The sequence below is a fragment of the Nesoenas mayeri genome (genome assembly GCF_963082525.1).
Source record: "Nesoenas mayeri genome assembly, chromosome: 17".
In the NCBI taxonomy this organism is placed as follows: domain Eukaryota; kingdom Metazoa; phylum Chordata; class Aves; order Columbiformes; family Columbidae; genus Nesoenas; species Nesoenas mayeri.
Window position 1 is genome coordinate 6,825,446 of NC_137565.1, and position 22,133 is coordinate 6,847,578.

The 22,133-nt window shown below is 43.4% G+C and overlaps 3 protein-coding genes across 5 annotated transcripts; 1 reads left to right on the plus strand and 2 right to left on the minus strand.

The window, feature by feature from the left end:
* Positions 1-218: 218 nt before the first annotated feature.
* LOC308046867 (solute carrier family 2, facilitated glucose transporter member 11-like) lies at positions 219-10,092 on the minus strand (the record flags this gene model as incomplete). Its single annotated transcript, XM_080354951.1, has 13 exons — positions 219-463; positions 1,226-1,353; positions 1,603-1,678; positions 1,957-2,058; positions 2,171-2,281; positions 2,771-2,958; positions 3,898-4,046; positions 5,256-5,385; positions 5,644-5,768; positions 6,356-6,516; positions 7,576-7,674; positions 9,578-9,667; positions 9,916-10,092. The coding sequence occupies 13 exons, from the start codon at positions 10,090-10,092 to the stop codon at positions 260-262; spliced, it is 1,740 nt and encodes a 579-aa protein (XP_080211077.1). The 3' UTR covers positions 219-259.
* Positions 10,093-10,196: 104 nt separating this feature from the next.
* On the plus strand, positions 10,197-17,451 carry CCDC117 (coiled-coil domain containing 117). 3 transcript variants are annotated; one of them, XM_080355042.1, is made up of 6 exons: positions 10,197-10,261; positions 10,456-10,757; positions 11,821-11,871; positions 12,238-12,471; positions 13,892-14,029; positions 14,567-17,451. In XM_080355042.1, exons 2-6 carry the CDS (start codon positions 10,462-10,464, stop codon positions 14,817-14,819), a joined length of 972 nt encoding a protein of 323 aa, XP_080211168.1. In that variant the 5' UTR covers positions 10,197-10,261; positions 10,456-10,461; the 3' UTR covers positions 14,820-17,451. The 3 variants fall into 3 exon arrangements, with proteins under 3 accessions (XP_080211168.1, XP_080211169.1, XP_080211170.1); XM_080355043.1 differs by having other exon boundaries at positions 10,459-10,757; XM_080355044.1 differs by lacking the exon at positions 13,892-14,029.
* A 1,075-nt stretch (positions 17,452-18,526) lies between these two features.
* XBP1 (X-box binding protein 1) lies at positions 18,527-20,802 on the minus strand. The gene is made up of 5 exons (XM_080355045.1): positions 20,531-20,802; positions 20,342-20,438; positions 20,140-20,271; positions 19,417-19,580; positions 18,527-18,852 (listed from the first exon to the last, which is right to left on the minus strand). The coding sequence occupies exons 1-5, from the start codon at positions 20,737-20,739 to the stop codon at positions 18,666-18,668; spliced, it is 789 nt and encodes a 262-aa protein (XP_080211171.1). The 5' UTR covers positions 20,740-20,802; the 3' UTR covers positions 18,527-18,665.
* Between the last annotated feature and the right edge of the window lie 1,331 nt (positions 20,803-22,133).

Below are 22,133 nucleotides of genomic sequence, written 5' to 3' on the forward strand. Positions count from 1 at the left end.
TGAACACCCTCTCCTGGCATTTCTGTGTCCCTACAACACCAAGTTGCATCTAAACATTGAGTCATCTATGTATAATGTAGTATGTTTTTAATAGCATTTCAGCGATACATGTTGTAACAGCATTTCAGAAAGATTGACTTGCATTCAATTAAACCTCCTCTAAATATACGGGAGGATTTCATAAGCTACTTGTTCATGGTGTTAAACTGCTAATTTAGAAGCTGCTGTTGGTAATTCTGTTAAACTACATGGAATGCTTTTAAAATTCATCATGGAGTTGTCTTCTTTCATAAAGTTCTGTTTCCTTTTTTTGGGCATTTCTTCCAAAATTAAGCTTGTTGAATTCCTTTTTGATTTCCAGAAAAGACTTGTTTTTTGTCTCAGGAATAACAAGGAAGATAAAAGCAGCAACTAGGGAGCACTCCAGTAAGAACACCAGGAAACAATACTGCTTCAGTCCATTCTGAAAATAAAATGTGTTTGGTTGCAATATATTTCAAGTGTAACAGTGGGTCTGGGAAAATAAAACACTTCTTGTTTCCATTGACACCTAACATTGCTGCTCAGTTTCTAACAAAAAGACGTTCAACCTATCTTTACATTAAACAATTCCCAATGTAATGAGTGACAAGTCAGCACTTGCTGCTTAGCTGTCACATAGTTTAAGATTATATATGATTTGTTGAATGTTTATATTTCTCAATGCTATACATAAAAAAAACCCAACCATCTTAGTGAGAAGCAGGGGCTGTGAATTCAAGATCCCATGCTGTGTGCTGTTCCTGTGTGCTTTGCTCTCAAGTGCTGAAACTGAAAACACAAAGCTGGAAATGAAAGCCTATATTGTTTTCCCTAATGCTGCCCCAATCACAGAACTGCTGTCTGTAAGCTGAGCGAGCTCTCAGAGATGTGAATCAGTAGCCCCAGGTACTTCAGTTTGACGTAAAAGTACAAGGCACTATTAAGAAATATGTTATTTGAATCTCAATATTTAATTTTCCTAGCTTTGATAACATTCTTCATTTTTTTCATCTCAACATGAAAATTGCCCCTATGTGTTCCTTTTAATTTTCACTTATCATGTTTTATTCTTTTATGTTGATATCTAAAAATATTTTAAGAGGGACTGAATCTAGTTATACTTGGTTGGGGGGTAGTGTGCATCCTATGAGAGAAGATTAAACAGGAGGTGAGTCGATTAGGAAAACGTGGTTTGTGTACTTACCACTATGAAGGGGAAAAGCATTCCAATTGTGAAGAAACTAATCCAGCTGACAGTCCCTCCTATCATGTAAGCAGCAGGACGTGAGGACTGTATGAATAATTCAGCTGTCAGGGTGTTGGTTATGCCACCTGAGGAAATGAGTTCCAGAAACAACAGAGGTTATTACACTAAATTTGCGGCACTTCCGATGTCAGAAAGATTCAGTTGCTCAGTTTCAGGCGATGGGAGACTAAATGTTCTGATGGGATGCACTCACTCGTGTTCCTTCCCAGAGCATCCACAGCCTTACGGGAAACCCTGCCTTGCAGAGCTGCTGAATCCCCCGGCCCAGACACACATTTCACCACTTCAAAACGGTCATTGCTGTGTAAAAATACCTGGTCCCAACCCAAAGCTCAAGATGAAGGCAAATATAGATGTCATGCTCACATAAGGCACCCATGAGTACAGTTCCTGGAACAGAAGAGAATGAGAATATGCTAGAATAAATGCTGGTTTGTCACCACTTAGTTTTGTCAGCATTAAATGCAACTGCAGCTCTAAGACAAATAGGTGATCAAATCTTAGCTGAGAGCATTCTCTTATTTTAAGGAAATACAGCAGCAGAATTGATCAAATCTTCCAATTGCTGTAATTTTTTATGCTGCTGTTTAAACTTATGCAGCTCTTTTGACTGTCACAGATTTTGACTCATTATAGTCACAGTGTTTAATGTGAGTCCTTCTTCGTACCTGGTAGGTCAGAGAGAACGTTAAAACAACGCTACAAAGGGTCATAAGGAGATAACCCCCGATGATGAGAACTCTTCTTCCCAGGTAGTCTATCAGTAAACCCTGTGGACAAGACATAATTTTCTGTTACTATATTGAGCTCATGTTTACCAATGTTCTTCTTCAAGAAGAACTGTTGCCCTTTATGCTGGAGGTAGAATAAATTGTTACTTACACAGGTGAGGGCTGTGAGGCATTCACAAGCTCCAGTGCCGAGTGTCACATACGGGATTTCTTCTGCTGAGATCCCAGCTTGTTTAAAAATGTAAGTTGCATAGAAATAAATCTACAACAGAAAAAAAAAATACTAGGGCATTCCCAGAAGTTAAATCATCATCTGGAAACAAAGTCAAGTTCATACTAAACATACAGCTCAAGGTATTTTATATTATGAGTTATTAATTTGATGTAAAGAGCAAAAAGAATCTGTTGAATTCCTGTCTAGAAAAATCCATTGCTATCATAAAAGCAAGTATAATTATCCAACTTACTGATTATAATACCTCACATTTTTAAACCAGATACAATGGGATAAGCTTTATTTAACTTTATTTACTTTTTCAGAAGATGTAAGTATCAAGTCATTCTTTAAAGAAATTTACATACCAGAAACACAGAGGTGAAAAGAGAAACACAAAAGTGATACAAAGATATTCTTTCCCACTTATCCAATTTCTCTGAGCTTCTCTATGTGGATCCTTCACATTAATGAAAGGTTGAAAAACAGATGGAAATCAAATAATTATTTAAGCTCTTTGCCTGTATGAACTCTTACAGCATTTATCCCACTGAGCTGTTGGCCCATAGCCAGCACAATCACAGTAATGAGCTGCCATCTCACGCCACGATCAGTGAATAATTGCCAGGGCTTCTTGGGTTTCTCCCCATCTAAGGCAAAACATTCCCGCTGGATATCTTCCATCTCCCTTCGATACTCTGAAGAACAATGAAATCGCTTCAAAGCTAAAAAGAAAAAGAGAGAAGAAAATAAATTCGGTTATGGCTGTCCTCTCAATTTGATTATTTAGTTATTTTAGAGAGGCTCTTTTCATATTTCTTTAGCAGACCTTCAAACTGAATTAATTAGGCCTGCTTACTTATAGTGACTAATACTTTACTTTTTGGAGTATTATTCCATCAGGTCTCTCTGGGAAGTGAAACACTATCCATGGTACATCAGGATACAAACCGTTACCTCAGCGTCTCCTTTTGGCATTCTATTGTGAAAGAAATTCTCTTGTGAGTATAAAGAGATCTTGCAGTATAAAGAGAACTGCGTAATCTCAGGATCAAGGAAATCACAACAACTAATCTGAATGATGTAATAGAGGGGGAAAGGTATTTAAAAGATAACAAAATATTCAGAAAATGGAGGGTAAGGAGTTTTCTGCTCAAATAGCCAATTAATCTCTTTTTAACATCTTTTTTTTTTTTTTTCCAGTAAAAAGCTCTCTCATTTTTCAGCTACTTATGCTGTTTCTTTTTTATTGTATTATTTCTTATTTCTTACAGGAGAAGTACAACAGTATGACCGAATGGAAGAAAATACCTGATATAACTGATACTGATCTGCAACAGGACCTGCGAAATAATCCAGTGAGAAGTTCAGTAGTTCAGATACGTTACTCCATTCAAGAGAAAAATTCTTAAACCTTTAGAGATTTCATTTGAGAGTAACAAAACATGAACATATATTTGGAACAAGACAATGAAGTTTTGTTCACAACCCATTACAGACTCCTGAGTTCCACAATTCCTTTTTCCTTGTAAGCTCACTGGAGGAAAAAACATGGGCCAAAAAGCACTAAGCAACTGTGCTGTGTTGACAAAAAAGGAATCTGGAACCAAATCAACTCCTGGTGGCTTTCTGAAGACAGAGAAAGTATAAACACTGCGAGTTACCTTTGGCACAGCTCAGCTCATCACCTCTGTCAATAAGAAGATACCTGGGACTCTCAGGAAACCATGGCAGGAATAAAAGTTGGGCAAATGCTGGGAAACAGCTACTGGATAACAACAGGGGCCAGTGCCTTTCTCCACCTAATAACTCCCTGGGAGAGGTGTGGAAAAAAGAAGGAAAAAAAACAAAGTAATTAGTTATTGGTGACCATTCAGAAGATTTTTGGGAATGAGATGTTTGTCCTTCAGGAACTGTTCCCATAACTAGTTACCTACGTCTTGTGAACCTCAGCAGAAAGAGGTTGGGAAAATATTTTCCAGGCACTCTGAAAGCAGGTTTCACCTGGACGAGATAAGCAACACTGTCTTACTGCTGTGTTGCTCCTAAGTATTACTTTCAGGTTTGCCCAAGCAGTGTTTCCTGGCCATGTGGGTAACAGCGTACAGACTTGACTTAAGGTCAGCAGCAGCATTTCCATCAGTTTTTGAGACTCATACAATAATCTGGGATAGAAAGGAACTCAGAAAGTCATCTGGTCCCACCTCCCATTCAAAGCTGAGCTAATGAGAAAGTATATTAGATAGAAAGGTATCATTAAAATTGGTATAGTTAGAATCAGCAAGACGATGCATTGAGGACAATGTAAACTTGTTACAATATAAAGTGTATCGAATTCTAAATGCTGACCCTGGATTATACAGTCTGAACTTCATGTTCTACTTTATTTTGTAGCACTTCGCACCTAAAGTATCCAGCAAAATCAATTAATTCAGAAGCTAGAAATAAGGAAAAAGAAAAGTCTAAGTGTGTTTGGTAGAGGGACACAGAAAAATCAGAATGAGCTGTTACTTGAAGTACTGGCCGTTGCTCCTAAGGCAGTGAAAAGCTTCTCACAGACTTAGAGCAGCTTTCCATCCTGAGGCTGTGCATTCTATGTTCTTGGGATTTTGTAAGATCACTGGATAAAGTCCCTTGTAACTTCATCTGACCTCACAGGGGACAAAACCAGCAGTAGTGCTACAGTATGGAAATGACGAGACATTTGCTTTCAAGTTCTGTCTCATGAACAGCCACCGTCTTCAGCAAGAAACTGGCAGAAAAAATGAACTCAGCATAAATGCACCTGTTTTATTGATGCTGATCTGGCTGACTCACCTAAACTAAGAACACTTTCCTGAGGAGATAGTGCAGACGGTTTGCAGTTGTAGGAATAAGGTGACGATGGCAGGGTTTTCTTCTTACAGGTAGACCTGTGGGAAGTTGATTTGCTAATGCTACAATGGCCATAATGTTTTGCAGGAACTGGAATTCTTTACATGCGAGTAACACAAGTCAGGGAAAAAAAAAATGTATTTCTTACCTCAAACCAATTATTTGTCCTGTCAGAATCCCCCCGGTCAGAAAGATGGAACTCCCCATAGCCACGCCACCTCTAAGATGTTTTGGGGCAACCTCCCCAAAATACAGAGGCTGCACACAGAGCCCAACACCTGCAAGAAGAACATTTTACTATTAATAGATTTTGCTTTGAAAAGCATTACTGAACCAAAACACGTAGGAAATCAGACTTAGCTAATTTCTCTATTAGTTTAGCTGCCTTTAGATTCCAAGTTAGACTACAGAGCATTTCTGTCATCATATCTACAGAGCAGCATACAAACACATACCATAACACCTAAAGAATCAGCAGTAACAATCATTTATCATTCACCAGAGGTTATTGAAAGTAGGAATAGGAAATAATTCACCTGAATTTATGCCAATCAAAAACCTTCCAACAATCAGTAACTCAAACAATCCTGTAGGAAAACTGATGCCCATTAAAATGGAGGCCACTATTGCTATAATATTATTCACCAAAAGAGCTCCTTTCCTGAAGAGGAGAAAAAAAATAAAGGAAATCTGCAATAACATGTTCTTTTAAAAGTTTTCCTTGCTGGTAATGTGGGAAAAAAATGGGCTTTATACTGAAGAAAACACACGGTTCACTGGAAATCCACATATCTGATACAACTGTTTACTCATGGGGTTTTTTTAAGTCTGAACATAAGGATAATGGAGAAATGTGACAGAAATGCCTGACAAGGTAGGAGTGAGGGTTTGTTCACTTACGCTCTATCTATCCAGAATACGCATGCAATGTTACAGATTACACAGCATGTCCTTACTGGCATGAAGGCTGCAAATGTGTAGGGGTGACCTGTGTTTTCTACCATACGGTACATGCATACTCCTACTTAGATTTCAATAAATACAATGGAAAGGCTAGACTGGAAGGCTTATTATTCAGGGCTTATCTTTTAAAGCCACATTGGAACAAACTGCAAAATTCTGCTAAAAACTCTGAAGTGAAAAACATTTCTAGTAGCCTAAGGTACATTTTCTCCCACTCTTTTTCCATTCGTTTACCTTATATACCAGTAAGAAAGCAGGAAAGGAAAACATGCTGCTGTAACTCACCTGCCCAGGCGAATCGCCATGCCGCCTCCAATAAGGGCTCCGCACAGGCCTCCAAGTGAAAATATAGAAGCAATGACAGACCAAATGAAAGTCAGCAAATCTGGATTTAGTTCCTTGTGATACCGACTACTCCACGTTTCATTTAGGAACTTGTGTATATGCTGCAGTAGAAAAGAATTATGAATGCGTGGCATTATGTGTAGCCCTACAGCATAGCACTATAAATAACCTGCACCTCAATCCTGAAAACCAATTCTGAGAGCTAACAAAAGATACCATCTTACTTGTATTATATTAAAAACACTGATGACTAGCAGAATCTGCCTTGACCACAATACCATTTCATACTCCCCACATATCCCAAGGACTGCTGAGCAGCTTTGCTTTCAAACCCGACCTTGAGAAGTTGTCCCACTAGAGGAAAAACAACTTTTCCATACACTGCTATGGAACAGCTTTGAGGTCCTGCTGAGAGAAGGGGGACAGGGTGAACGGGAAGGTCCTGCTGTTTTTCAGGAGCATCTCAGAGCACGGAGGTCTCACGTAACCCAATGATTTTTATTGTCAGGAGATTCATTCTGGCACTTGGTTTAAATCTTCTTGCCTTAGTGTAATCCAACAATTTATAGTACAAGCCCTTTCTGCATCTGTAAAATTCCACTCTCTTTCTTACAGTATTCATGTGTCAGAGCTTTAAAACTGTTATTCCACATGCTTGGCTTCCTGAAATTTGTCTTTAGAAACGCTTAAACTGCCACTTATCTGTACTGAAAGCTCCTGTTCTTAGCCAGCAAACAAAGACTTAACAGAAGAATAAACTCTCAGGACCCTCCCTCTGTTCCCAGCATATTACATGTTCCTTCACAAACAGCTTATTTTAACCTTTGTAAAAAGCGTGTTGTAGCAAATCCAGCCTTCACAGTTTCAAAAGTGTAACTGGAAGACATCAGTTATTAATTCAGTTAATCCTCCTAAACCAGACTTTACCAGAGGTATTTCTGTGGCATGTTTGGCACTTTTATCCGACACAGAATACCTCTGATGGGAGGTACTCACAAACAAACCCACATGAAACCATTTTGGAAACCAACAAGAATGCTTCGTACAAGAGGCAGCCTGCCTTGGTTCCTGCTGCAGTCACAGGGGAAGCGCATTTGGCCAGTTAGACAGATCCCTCCATTACTGTAAAACAAGCCTGCGAACCAGAGACGATATTTTACCTGGGTGGGTGCATTGATAATGGACACATTATACCCATACTGAAAGGTCCCTCCAATTCCAACAGCACAAACAGCCAGAAACAAGGTCCAGCTGGGGAACTAGAGAACAGAAGAGAGCAACGGGCATGAAAACAGGGCAACGAACCCACGTGCATGTAACATCTAGGAGGAAATAATGGTGAAATATATCACCGTGATTTGTTTAGAAAACTACTTAAAACTCTCAGACACCTACAGCAGGAGAAACATTTTGCACTGACTTGGGCCACGATCACTCATGGCTTTCAGAGATACAACTACAAGTATGCATATTAAGTGTAGGCAATACAACCACTGCACTGCTGATGACACATTCACTGAGCTGTATAAAGGCTTTTTGCATGAACCACGTCATTCACAGGATCTGTTTTTTGTGAAAGAATGTTAGGAGTTTTCACTTTGGTGTTAGAGGCACAATGACTCAATAAAAGAATTAACCAAACCCCCATTTCCATGACTTGCATTTCATCTGAAATGTGAGAAATAACCATATTTTATTTCCCTCAGCAAGCCCCTAAGTTCATTACCAAATGTCTGCAAGTTAGCAGGTGCTAAACCGTAGTATCTAAATCACAACATATGGTACACTGACCACATAGCATTATTTTTAAATAATGTATTTTTAAATTTTTCGACATTGATTACCTATTTAGGTTCCTAAATCGATATTTAGGAACTAAAACTAATAGATCCACAGACTCATAGGTTTTAAGGTAAAGAGAAACCACTATTATGACGCATTCTAACCCCAAGAGAGTCTAACTGGTCATAAAAAATTATATTTTGGATGAGGCCTCTTGGTCAGAGAAGATCTCTAGGGGTTTAAACAGCGTCTGGCTTTCTCATGTGATACTTCTTGACTCTACTTTTTATGGATTGTGACAGTACTAAAAATAACATCGAGTTCAAATGTTTAACAACTGTTTCATTAAAAATTAGGTTCTAATTTCATCTCAGAGTATCTTTTTGTCTAACTTCAGTTGGACACAACAATGTCTCCTATATTAAAGGTACTCTTGTGATCGAATTTCTTCTTCCTTCATAAAAAAAGACAGTAGTGTGGTTTGGTTTTTTTGCAAGCTTGTACTCCCTGAATTTCTCATTGTAAGGTAGTTCTTCACCATTCTCATTCTTTGTCCAGTTCCCAGAAACGCTGAGTTATTCCAGATGCTATAGTGTATTCTGAAAGAGCTGTGTCTTTCCTGAAAATAATTCATCAAAACTTCATTCGGGACTGAAATTCAGAAGAAACTGAAATTGATCTTACTAAAATAAAATCCAATTAATATTTCCTCTCAGTTTTCTGAGAATAAAAAGTATTTACGTGAATGACAACCAAACCAATTAATTAAGAGTAATAAATAAAGACTTCAGTGACAAGGGTAGAAAAAATAAAACTAGAAGTAGTAAATACAGGTACTGCACACTCAGACCTTTCTATTAACCAAATACTGTTGAGTAATTTTGTGTGTCTCATAGATACAACCTGGAATCCAGAAGAAACAGAAAACAAACAAAAAAGCCCAGCATCATGAACATACATCACTTAACTTATATTTGGTTATGACAGTACCATTTTTCCTGCTCAAGTCAGTCTGCTCATTGCACTAACACGTCGTGTCACATAGGAGTTTGGACCCCGATTTCTCAGAGCATGGACAACAGCCTTATCTGTTCTGTAACCTGCTTAACTCCTGGCACTTTATAAGCACTTTTGCCTCTTGTCAGAAACATGTCACATCAAAATTCAATTTACATTCAGTATAAAACATAAGCATCAGAATGCGTGCTCTTACAGCTAGGTGCGTAAGGAAAATTGAAAACTTTACAAGCCTGATCACCTAATGTATTTTTATTCAAAAGTAAACATGAAACAATCAGAGAATTTCACATGTGTGCATCATTGTCAAAGCTACAAACTGCCTGCAAGATGCACCTGAGGAGGCCAGGACGGTTCTCTTACCTTGCTGTGCGCTCCAGACCCTCTCAGCAGGGGCTGGGACTCCATTCTTAGTGAGGGCTGAGTTTGATTTCCTTTGCAAAATTTAGTAAACTACACTACAGGAATAAAAGGTGCCAAAGAAAGTTATTATTGTATTAAACCACCGGTTTTTTGCCTTCCTTCTCTAGCCGTTGGGATTCTTCTCAGTGGTTGGTGACTTTATGACAGAAACGTCCAATTTTCATAAGGCGTTACAGCGGCTACAGGGAGCGCTCCCATGTTTAACACGGCAGAGCTCGCGCTTTTTTCACTGAAGTCAGAGCAGAAACGCACCCGCCAGTCAGCCGCGACCCAGTTGCCACAGAAAACGACCGCCGATTACCTTGTTCCTCGGTGCCATCCCCCCGGAGCCGCTCCCGCTCGCCGCCTCCCCGCACTGCGGCCCCGGGCGCGGGGGAGCCGCGGGCTCTGCGCCTCATGACTGGGATTTGCCCGCCCAGCCCAGCCCGCCGCTCCTGGCAGCCGGCCGCGGGCATCGGGCCCGGCGGGCCGGACCGGGACTACAGCTCCCGCCGCGCCCCGCGGCCGCCCGGGACTACAACACCCAGAGTGCCCTCGCCCTCCTTCTCCGAGCGCGGCGAAAGGCCTGGAAAGGAGCGGGGCTCTGGCGGTGGCGCACGGCTCCGGGCCCGGCCCGGCCCGGCGGTGAGCGCGGGCGGCGGGTGTTGTGCGTGTGCTGTGGCGGCGGGCCCGGCCCGGTGCTGCGCGGCTCAGCGCGGGGCTCCTGCGGGAGCGCCTCGGCCGGCGCCAGCAGCGGGAGGGCCGGGGTCCCGGGGCCGCCCGCAGCACGGCAGGAGCCCCGGGCCGCTCGGCGCTGAGCTCCTCTCTCTCCCCGGCAGCAGGAAATGGCAGCGCTGGGCAGATCCTGTCAGGGCATCCCCGCGGGTCCTGCCCTGGAGTTCCCGCAGGCCGCTGCCCCCGACCGCCTCGGCGCGCCCGGAGCCGCCGGCCACGACCGTCTGCAGCCCCCTATGGTGATGATGGCGGGGAACGGAAACGACGGAGCCTCCGGCTCCCCCGGCCTGTATCTGCAGAGCAGCTTCGACGTCGCGTCGCTGGCCGCGCTGGGCAGTCACAGCCAGGGCCCGGCCGGGCCGCCCGGGGGGTCGTGCCGCGCGGGAATCCCGCCGGGCCGCAGCCTGTGAGTACGAACCGCGGTTGCGGCCGCGGGAAAGGCCGTTGGTTTCCAGACGGGTTATAGTTTGTTTGTTTGTTTCTAGTAGAGTTTCACTCGTGCGATGTTTGAGTTGTATTGTGGTCATCTTATACCCTTGAAGGGTGTTAGAGGGGGACGAAGGCTGAAGGAGCTGGGTCTCTTTAGTTTGGAGGAGACTGAGGGGCACCCTCATTAGTGTTTATCAATATATAAAGGGTCAGTGTCAGGAGGATGGAGCCAGGCTCTGCTCGGTGACAATCAACAATAAGACAAGGGGCAATGGTATAAACTGGAACACAGGAGGTTCCATTTAAATTTGAGAAGAAACTTCTCCTCAGTGAGGGTGGCAGAGCCTGGAACAGGCTGCCCAGGGGGGTTGTGGAGTCTCCTTCTGTGCAGACATTCCAACCCGCCTGGACACCTTCCTGTGTAACCTCATCTGGGTGTTCCTGCTCCATGGGGGGCTTGGGCTGGATGAGCTTTTGAGGTCCCTTCCAACCCCTGACATTCTGTGACTCTGTGTGAAGGGGCCTTCGAAAAGGAAAGAAATGTGATTATCAACATCTTGACATGCTTCTAATCTCATGTACTTTTTTTTTAAAAAAAAACCTTCCTCTTTCTCATATGTGAGCACAAATCCCTTAAATTCTTCTATGAAATGTTGTTGTTTGGTTGTATTTGAGTATGTCACTGTGAGACAGTACATTAAGAGGCTGAAATTGAATCACATGTTGCTTCTTGAAGCATTTGAATTTTGGCAAAAGTTGGTCTTGCCCCTTGTGGAAAAAAATAAGTAATGTAAAGGAGGAGAAATTAGCGTGGAATTCTGCTTGAAGAACTGAATAGTTACAGTCTTCTTTGACTTTCTTTGGAACAAAGTGGTCATTTATTGTCCAAGACTTCCACTCCCTTCATAGCTGATGAAATACTGTGACTGTTGCTCTGAGCTGCAAATGAATTTTAAAGGGAAGAAAATATATTTTCAAAATCTCAGTGTCACTGGAAGGTATAATTAGAAGCTAAATAACTATTTGTTTTTCTTTTGCAGTGTTTCTGTTCGCTGTGGAAAGAAACATAAGCTAGAAGAAGAGGCAGAAGGGTAAATTAAATTTGTCTTTTACAGCCTGAAAAAATCTTAATTTGCTTTTTGTTTCCTGTGAAGATTTGAGCACATTTCACCTACAACATACACAGGAAGGAAAACTATCATTTTCTGTTTGGAACTCTTCCCCTGAACTGCACATAAGCCCAAATCCTTCTCAGTTACCAAATTAGTTCATAGCACTGATTTTCTTGCACGGGTACCCACATTTTAATAAAAACAGTGTGGATTTATTTTCTTTGTGGAGGTTTTGTTTCCATAGTATGTCAAATCTGTTGAAATGCACGTGACTTTCTGTAGCACTTTTTCCTGTAGAATGCCATGTTTCCCTTTTGACAGCTGTAAACTTACTTTGTTTCCTAGTTGTCCTGTGAGGAAGAAGAGACTGACAGGAGCCAAAAGTTGCCCTTTGAATCCCAGCACTGAAGAATGGATTCTCTGTGCAGGTCAGCAGGCAGCTGGGGAGGTAGCCAGTCAGTATGGTGGCAGCGGTCCTGAAACTGCCATGTTAGAAATTCCCTGTGAAGAAATGGATCAGACAATGGGGGAACAGCAATGCGAGGTTGCTCGCAGGAAGCTTCAGGAGATTGAGGACAGGTAAATGCAGGGATTAAGCAGACTGGCTTTGCTGAGCTTTCCCTTTTTTGGTGGGTGTTAAGGGTTAAATCTAGCACTCAGCAGTGTGATAACACTGCAGTAAATCGGAGATGAACCTTCTGTTCAAGTGATTGCTTTTTAGGCTACTTGTGGTCCTGTAAGTCTTGGGGTTGATACTGTGATCTGAAATTGAGGGTGCTAGAGCAAGAGATGCTGAATACATAACCACCTTTTCACAGTCATGCATCATCAGTAAACCGTGGTGGGGTTTTATGTGCTTTTGTGAGTATCCAGAGCTCAAATTTTAATTGACGTCATCTGGTCAGGCTTGAGCTCGGCTTTTTTCAACCAATTGCAGCTTGTTCTGTGATTATTACTTCTAAATGCTCAAGACAGATGTGAATTTGTCAGTGTAGAGAATAGCATTAACCAGAGAGACCTTTTTGCATATATGCAGTAAGACTGAGGTTAATCTTGCTCGTAAATGCCAGATGGCTTGATATTGGGGTAATGGGGTGGCTATGGGTGGCGTCTTGCAATTATTTAATGCATGCACTGTGCATTCTTGCCTTTGAAAGATTCCTGGGAATGTCACGTGTATATGTGAGTTGAGTGCAGTTAAGGTTGTATTCCAAAACAGCCAAAATGACCACTGCAGACAATTGTTAAAAAAGCCAAAAGTTTTATCAATTATAAAACAAGATTTTTTTTTAGATGATTACTCCATAGATGATGCGTGAAGGGAAGCAAGGTACTGTTAGATGACTTTATTTTTTTATGGGTAAATCACAGTAGTGCTGTATATCTGTATTATCTGGATATATCTGCACTACAAAGTCTGCTTTGGACCTCTCAGAGGATTATTCCCCATCCTTCCCAGCTACTCTGTTAAATTTTCTTTAAAAGATTTATCAAAAACAAAGGAGATACCTCCAGTTTGTTCTGAGTACTTCAACTTTTTATGCCATTTTAATCTCTGAGAAAATTGTGCAACATCCTTAAAGGTTAAGAACCGTATTCAGTAGGTTTTCAGTAATTCTCAAAGTTCTAATGTGGGGAATTGAGCAGGCAAAGCTCCTATAATGTGACTGAATCACAAGCTTTCCCCTGAAGGGGTTTATTTATTTTCTCTTAGTGTGTGCCTGCGTTGCGCACTGCTGGGCGGTGCAGGGATAACAAGGCCAGCGCAGGTACCAGAAGTGGCACAGCTGCTCAAGTGGCTCCTATGGTAACAGTCGTTCTTAGGGTATATTGGCCCAATAGAGACTCGTGCTAACACGGCCCCGCTGCTTCTGGTACCCAGCCTGGGTCAGAGTCTGCGCTGCACGGCGCACGTAAGTGTAACTGTACTCTGTGGTACATACACCTGTTCACAGTATGCTCAATAGTGTTTATCTCCCTCTTCCCCCTCCATTCCTAGGATAATTGATGAAGATGAGGAAGTTCATGCTGATGGAAATGTTAGCAATCTGCCCACTCTTATCCTGTCAGATACCCTTAAAAAAGGGATGAAGAGGGATTTTGGTGAAGTCCTGACAAAGAAAATAATAGAATCTATGTAAGTTCTGGAGGAAATTATGGTGCTATGTAGCTAACACATGCAAATGAAAAGAGAGACCAAGTCTCATGTTTGTGGAGGTGTCTGTAATTACTGCATGATGCAGCCAACGTTGTATAACAGACCATTCATCCAGTCAAAAATAGGAAAAACTATGCTAATGTAAAAGAGAAGTGCAACAATAGTGGTCATCAGGCTGTCTGGTTTGTACTCCTCATTTGTATGGAGTGAAATTTGTTGAATAAAATACACCTTGATTTTTTAATGTATGAGAGTTTCTGAAAGAAGAAGATCCTGAAGTGTGACCGACAGTGGTCATCAAGTTTGGTGCGAAAGAAAATAAAGAAAATACAGGGTTAGAACTAGAAGAAATGGACCTAGTTAAGGAAGTCAAAATTTAATGGGGGTGTGGGGAAGATGTATGGAATCTGGAATATAGTTCCAGGCTAGCACAAAGGATTAAAATTCTCACTGATACCTGCATTTAATAATTGTGATAGGAGAACGTCAATTTAACAGAGACTCCATCCCTTCTAGGAGCCGTCCGTCTATGGAGCTGGTGCTTTGGAAGCCCCTTCCTGAGTTTCTCACAGATAAACTGAAGCCTGTTTCTGTTAAGAACTTCAAGCAGCAGAGTACAGAAGGGTGTCAAGCTAAGCAGCCAACACCAAGAGCTGCTTTTGACCCACAGACTGAAACGTTCCCTGAATCGCAACAGACTGCCATGTCTCCAGACCCATATGCGAGTTTGGGAATCTCTGGGTGTGCAGAAGAAGAAATGGAGTTGTAGATGGCAGATACTAGACTGGAAGTGGTGAGCTTCTGATGGTTTTTTGATGCTGTTTTTTTTATTCCCTCTTTCTTTCTGGTTTGATGTGTGAATCTGAAGTTTTGTTTGGTTTTGGTTTTTTCCTGCTAACAATCATAAGAATGTGGGTTGGCCAGACACAATTTAAGGAAACTGAAAAAAAAAAAACAACCCAAGATTTCTGTACTCCAGTCTGTTAGATATTCTTGTTTTTACTGAGAAGGTAATCCAGAGGCCTTTTGGAACAAGGAGGTAGCTTTCCGTCTTGCTTAATGGTGAAATATCCTCTTAACTGTCCTTGGTAAAGTATAAAAGCCAAACATTGAATGTAACTGTGGCTTAAACCACATCTTTCACTTGCTGAGCCACTAAGACTCTGGTGCATGTACCATGCCTGGTCAGTTAGTTTAATTTGAACTACAAAAAGATATGGTAAGGAAGAAATACTTGAGTCCAGTTGCAGATAGAAAAGCAATCCCTATGGAAATACAGCTTTTCACACTATTTCAGCTATGGCTATTTTATCTGTGGCTGGTTTGTACTCAATGGAAACTCAAATGTGGGAATTTTGCAGTGTGGTAGGGAAGGAATGTTATAGCTCAGCATAAGCCTCTTGCTTTTTAGAAAGTAAAACCAGCTAATGACTTGCAAGGTATCTACTAACTTCAGTCATCTTTGTTTCATTGGCTCCTAAGTTGTGTTTGTGGGTTTTTGATGCCCCCCTCTCTAAATGATGTGAAGTCTGGAGAAAAGTGGTGCTCAGCCAATTGAATCACATTTCACATTGCGCTGAGATTCTTTGTATGCATCCAGTTAGAAAGTCAGTTGAAGACAGTGTACCTTTGATTAAATAAATGGCATCGTTTAAAAATCAGATAACAGCTGATTTTCTGGCATAAAGAGGGTCAAATACTTGTAACCATTCGAGGCAGAACATGTGCCATTAACCTAACATCACATAGTTTATACAGATGTATGCCAAAAGAATTTTGTACCCTGCCTAGGGTGTTAAGGAGTCCTCAAGGAGTTATTGCTTGTACCTTTCCTCAATGCACAGCAGTTCTATTACACTTAAAACCCTTAAACAAGGCAGAGAATGTCATCTGCTGTTCTTAAGTCCATGAGCTTTCTCGGAGATATCTAAACTGAGGCTTGTTGTAAGAAATTCCTTTCCAAGTAATACGTTCTGGTTTGAGTCTTAGCGTCCCTGTCTGGTTTTGACATCTTGCAAAACATAAAGGAGCAAGTACACAGTAATGCAGCTGTTTGCATAATCTTTGTGATGGTATTTTTTACTGTTGAATAACCCCTAGTCCTTAGTTTAAATCAAGCTTCTCTGTTTGCAGTCATTCTTTCTTTTCTCTCGGCTGACAGCAGCAGCTTTGTTCAAAGGTTTAAATCCTGTCTATCTTGCTGCTCTTGTCAAAGGTTGAGTGAAATTTGCTGACTCTCACTAAAATATTTCAGAGCTTCATTAGAAACATTCCAACATTTGAACAGGTATTACTCGAAACCAGTGTGTAACTTTACCATTCTGGAACTTTTCTTAAATTGGAGAACGTGTGCAGCTCTATCTCGCTATTATGTCTAATTTCATTTCAGGGTCAGCTATAAATCTCTTGCATGTACTGCATAAAACTTCTCATTTATTATTAAGCTGCTGGATGTGCTTAAGATCTACAGCCTTTGATGTGCTGCATTGCTTAGAAAGTAAAACAGTGCAGTCTGGAGAAAGTCGGGGTCCTGCGGGTAGAAGACATGGTACCTCCAAATAATTACCTGTTTTTAAGCTTGCAGGGTTACAGTGGAAGTTCAGGTTTGGAACTGTTTGAGCTGATAGCTCTGAATCCTAAATAAACTGAAAAGGATAAAAAATTCAAAAAAATTGATGGAACCATCTCAGCAACACTAAAATTGCAACAGAGGGTATAGAAAACTGTGGGAGGCCTAAATACATCGAATCTATATGCAGGTTTTTTCCTCTTAAAAAGGACAAATTGCCTATCACATTTGCAGAAGTTTCTGTAGATGGCTTTTAAGCATACTTTCTTTCCTGTTAGGTTTATACCAAAGGTTGACTTTCAGAGGTCTGTTTCCTGTTAATCGTTTGATGCTAATACAGCATCACTGACCTGTTATTCTGGCATCTGAAACAAGAATATAGCAGTGACTATTGACAAAGTCTACAACATGGGGAAAAACTGCGTCTAAGAAATTTGCTTTGATGGAAAACATTTAATTTTTTCATCATTCATTTCTACCCTTAGAGAGGACAGGGTTGAATTGCTTAAATTGGTGGGCGAGAAGAGTGGGGCAGAGCAGGAATCAAGTATCTGGGAGAGCAGAGCAAGATTCTTGCTGTAGCAATCATTTGGAAAGGGTGAGAGACAACAAGCCACTGGGTGTTTTCAACTTCTGTATTTGTATGAGTTTCATTTGTTGTTGGCTTCCTTAAAAGACTTTTATTAATGCTGTTTACAAGCAGGATGAGAAATGTTGTGCAGTATTAGAAAAAACTTTATTTTGAAATATGAAAGATCTGATTCTGGTCTGTCTTCTCTTGGGACCAAATCACCCTTTGTATGTCAGTTTCCAATAAATTTTCTAAAATATTTTTTAGATGGCTATGCTTCATTCCTAATAATGCACCCACCTTCACCCAGACTGACCATTTTGAACAGCAGTCCTTGCTCACAGGACAATATTAGTCTTTTTCAGACATCAAGCTGCTGCCACCTGTGTTCTCTATTCAGGCTGCAGACTTTGCTCTGGCCACCATACAAACCCACATACCATCAACAGTTTGCAACATCAAGTGCTGGCAAAAAGAAGTTGCTAAAGCATCCAGTTACACACACCATGGAAGTGCTGCTGGATTGGTGCATTACTGTGGTGTAAGGATGAGAGAGACACACAATCTCATAAAGCTGCTAGTTTCAGACTCTGCAGGGTTCAGATACTCTCCCCTCCTCACTGAGATTCAAGGCAAAAGAGGGTCAGCAAGCTGCATTGCACTTTAATGGCATCAATACAGTTAAATATTAAATGAAGAAAGCAATTCTACATAGCAAATGGAAAACAAGCATTTCCATAGTAAATCTGCAAGATGTACAGACTATTTAGTTTAAATGCAGTTGTCTGTATAGGAATATCCCACTGCAGTTTTTGGTGTTAACATTATTTGAAATAGAAAACAAAATTAAGTTTTTGTGTTCATGTAGAATTGGCAAGTTATTGAGAAACTTTTGTCCCTCCTAAGCCAATACTGCTGCAGGAGTGGGCAGGACAGGACACCTTGGGTGTTTTCATACCAGGAGAAATGCATCGGCTCCGTCTACTAGCACAGGTAGAAACGAGCAACGCATTTCAGAATACATGATTCCCCCCCTACCCCAGAGGGTCATGTGTCCTGTTATCTGGCCAGGACAGTTTTCTGAGGGGAGTTAACACTACTGAGTCAGACACTGATCAGCTGTGGAAAGAGTTCATTGGCAAAGCTGTCCTCCCAAACGTGGTCAGCATCAAGCGGAGAGGACATGTCACTGAAGGGCGACAGGGATCCTTCATATCCAGAGTCACTATGGGCATCCAGCAGATAGCTTGAGGCTGCAAGGCTATGGTGAGAGGAGAGCAGATGAGAGATGCCCAGTTCAGGCATGAAGCTGTCAACAGGTTCCTCTTTCACAGATACCGGGACCTCAGAGACAGCTTTGTCTTCAGATGAAGAGAGAGATACGTCCTCAATTTTCACTAGCATATTGGTTTGGTTGCCCATTTTAACAGGAATCTCCAGTATTAGGGGCTTTGTGTAGACATGATCAAACCTTATCAGTTCATTAATGGCCTCCAGCTTAGCTGATGGGGACCCCAAAGGGGGAGAGGAGGAGGTTGGTATGGAATTTGTTTCTCCACAGATCTCTTCTTCAAGCTTTTCAAGACACGTTGAGTCTGAATCAGCGTAGTTGAGAAACATCTCTGGGTCCAGATTGTCCAGAAAGCCCAAAAGGAGATCAGACTGCAGAATGAAACACTGTTTTAGAAGGACAGTTGTGGCATCTATTAAACCTCATCTGTAAACTAAAATATGGTAACATGCCCATAGAACTAGGAGTTTTACCAAGAACACCATCAGAACAGACAGTTATGGCAATTGCTTATCTTTCAGAAATTCTTTCTCCATTAGCTTTTTTGAAAAGGTATCGGCAATCCCCATAGAATTCTATATGCATTTGATATTCAGATACACCATTAAATACTCAAGATCCTGGCTCATCAGGTAGATAGAAATACCACACTACCTGCTGGCTCCACAGAGCAAGTACACTGCTGCTGCAAGAGCTAAGAGGCCGTTTCAGGCAATATACCACAAGATTTTCTGGAAACTGGACTTGTTCAAGCTGCATGAACTCCCGTACTCGCTGAATACAGCTGTTTTGAGCCACAGGTATGGCATTCCAAGACTTGGAAAACAAGCCCACTATGAAGTTAAAATGACTTTGCAACAAGAAGTTTAAGACTAGTCTTAAACCCAGCATAGGTCTGAATTTCACGGGCATTTCGGAAAGGAGTGGGTGCTCACCTCAGAGTCTGAAGAGTCACTGCCATCAGAATCCATGTGGAAGTTATCAGAAATGGTGACTGCTGGGCCTGCACCTGCTGCAGAGGAACACGTAGTCTGAGTGCTGCGGACTCAGCGGACCCGGTCACCAATCTAATCTCATCCACCTGCGATTCTTTCACAACCTGTGCCAAGGGAAAAGTCCAGTCAGTCACCATAAGTGCTGTGACAGACAGTACACAATCCTGAAGATCGTGCTCTTCCTGCAACGGCTTCCAACATCAGGTTCTCCTTTTGCTTGTAGGAACTTGATGGTAAGACCGCTTCCAGTGTTGACTCAAACATCCATACATTTGCAGATTTACTGCCTTTGCCGCTTCAAATGAGAGCCTGACTCTCCCCACCATACCCCTTGCTCTTTTGAGCGAGGCATACGACTAATTGTTACTACTTCATTTTTAGAACGTAATGTAGAAGAGCACATGAAACAATCTCAAAATGTTTTGTAACTAGTCAGTTCGCTCTTACACTACTAGTGGCACCTGTGTCAGACTCGGTATCTGCTCACTGCGGGAAAGCCTCTTGAGAAGGTGAGGGCGTCCCCAGCACATGAAGTTTCCCCGTGGCAGCTCTGCCGCTGCAGCCCGAGCGCTCCGGGCGGCCGCTCCCCGCCCACCGCCACGCAGCCACCGCGGAGCGGGGCCGCTCCCGCAGGTCCTGCGAGGAAGGGGAGACAAGGCTCACCTGGGACTCACTCTCCTCCTCCTCCGTCTTCAGAGCGTCTAAGCCGAGGCGGCAGCGGAGCTCCTGGTTCTCCAGAGCGAGGTTACACGTCCTCTCCCGCAGAAGCTGGTTCTCCAGCAGCAGCTTCTGGTTCTGCAGACAGCCGTGAGCAGGGAGCCCGCAGCACCCCCGCGACCCCCAGCCCGCAGCCCCCGGCCCTCACCTCCTCCTCCAGCTCCACCACCTGCTGCTCCAGCTCCGTCATTCGCGCCTTCTTCCTGTCCCGGGCGCTCTGGGCTGCCACACGGTTCTTCAGCTTCCTGCGGGGCAGCGCGGCCGTCAGCGCGATGTTCGCCCCGCCGGTCCCCGCGGCCGGTCCCCACGGCCGGCCCCCCGGCCAGCCCGCACTCACCTGCGCAGCGCCTTCTCCTCCGGGCTCAGGTGGGTGAGCCGCTGCCGCTTGCGGGCCGGCTGCGGGGCCTCCGGGCCCGGCGGGCTGTGGGCGGCCGCTGCCGGCAGGACGACGGAGAGATGGCGGCCAGCGGCGGGGCCGGAGGACTCGGCCGCTCTGCTGGGGATGAGGAGCAGCCGCGGGGCCGCGGCTCCGGGCAGCGCTGCCATGGCCGGGACAGGCGGAACGGGACACGACGCAGGGGACAGCGGCACGAGTGGCAGCCGGCTGCTCCCTGCGCCCCGCCCGGATTTCTACTATCGTGGCTCTTTCTCATTGGCCAGGACGGAATGACGCTGCGCCCGGACTGGCTCGTGATTGGCCGGCGGCTGAGAGCAAGGGGGGAAACGAATTGCATCAGACGCGGGGGTTGGGCTGGTGAGGTGTCAGTGCGGGCGGGGGCGGGGTCACCGCGGCCTGGCCTGTGAGGGGTCGCGGGCCCTGAGCTGGGGGTCAGGATTGTGCCGGGGTGTACCCGGTTGTACCCGGCCGGGCCTCACCTCACCTCACCGCGCCGGGGGAGCGGGGGCAGCCGCTGCAGCTGGGGGGTGTCCCGAGAAGGGACCAAGCACAGCCCGATCTGCCCCGTGGCCACGTCCCCAGAGGTGACCTGTCCCAAAGCAGTGGCGAGCAGAGCCCGAGGGAAAGGGGCAGCCCTGGCAGGAACAGAAATACCAAGAATGGAGCTGTAACAGGTGCCATGAGAATGGGCTAAAAATGGGCTAAAAGACCAGAAAAACCGAGAAGAGGTTAGCGGTTGGCGGGTTTGAGTTGGAGGAGAGCACACGAACACCTGGGGTTGTTCTCAGGGCCGTTGCTGTGATGGGAAACGCACCCTGTCCTGGGGTCCCGTGTCTGAGGGGGCGGCACCAGGTCTGAGGTGTCTTGGGCCCACACAAGTAAGAGTTCTGTAGGCAGAAGGCCTCAAAATAGTCTGCACCTGGGAATGCAGCTGTTCAGCAATGCACAAGCAGTGATACAAGCCACCTTGGGCACTGGCTTTGTTCTGAAACGTCGACCAAAGTTTTCCATGCTTAGCTTGTGGCTGGTGCCCACAACCTGAGTTGTTATAAAATGCTGGAACTTTGGATGCTTAATGTTTATTTCTGAAATCTGTTGGTACATTGAATTAAAATTGGTGAAGAGGTTAAACAGTAAAGGAAAAACATGAGCTTTGGGAGTTCAAAGGCGCTGGTGTTCTGGTTTGGCACTGCTCCAGTGCTGGAGTTCTGCCAGGCTTTTATGATACAAAGAACAAACTCTGCATTTGTAAGCTGGTGTTTGTTCTTTCCTTACTCACTGCAGCATGACATTTAGTTAAGGCTGAGAGTTTACCTTTCTACTTTGATACCTTTGTGAAAAATATCAGGACTTTTTGATAAGCCTTTTAGCCTGAGTGCAAAAAAGTTGTTTGTTATGGTCCTGCTAAGCCTCTCAGATACCCATAGTTGAAAATTATTATACCTGCTTCTCCTTTGTATGTCTTTTCTGGGTTTGAACTCAGGTTTTTTCTATAATTCTAATTCCCAATTAAAAACTTTACTGTTTTCTAAAAAAAATGTAG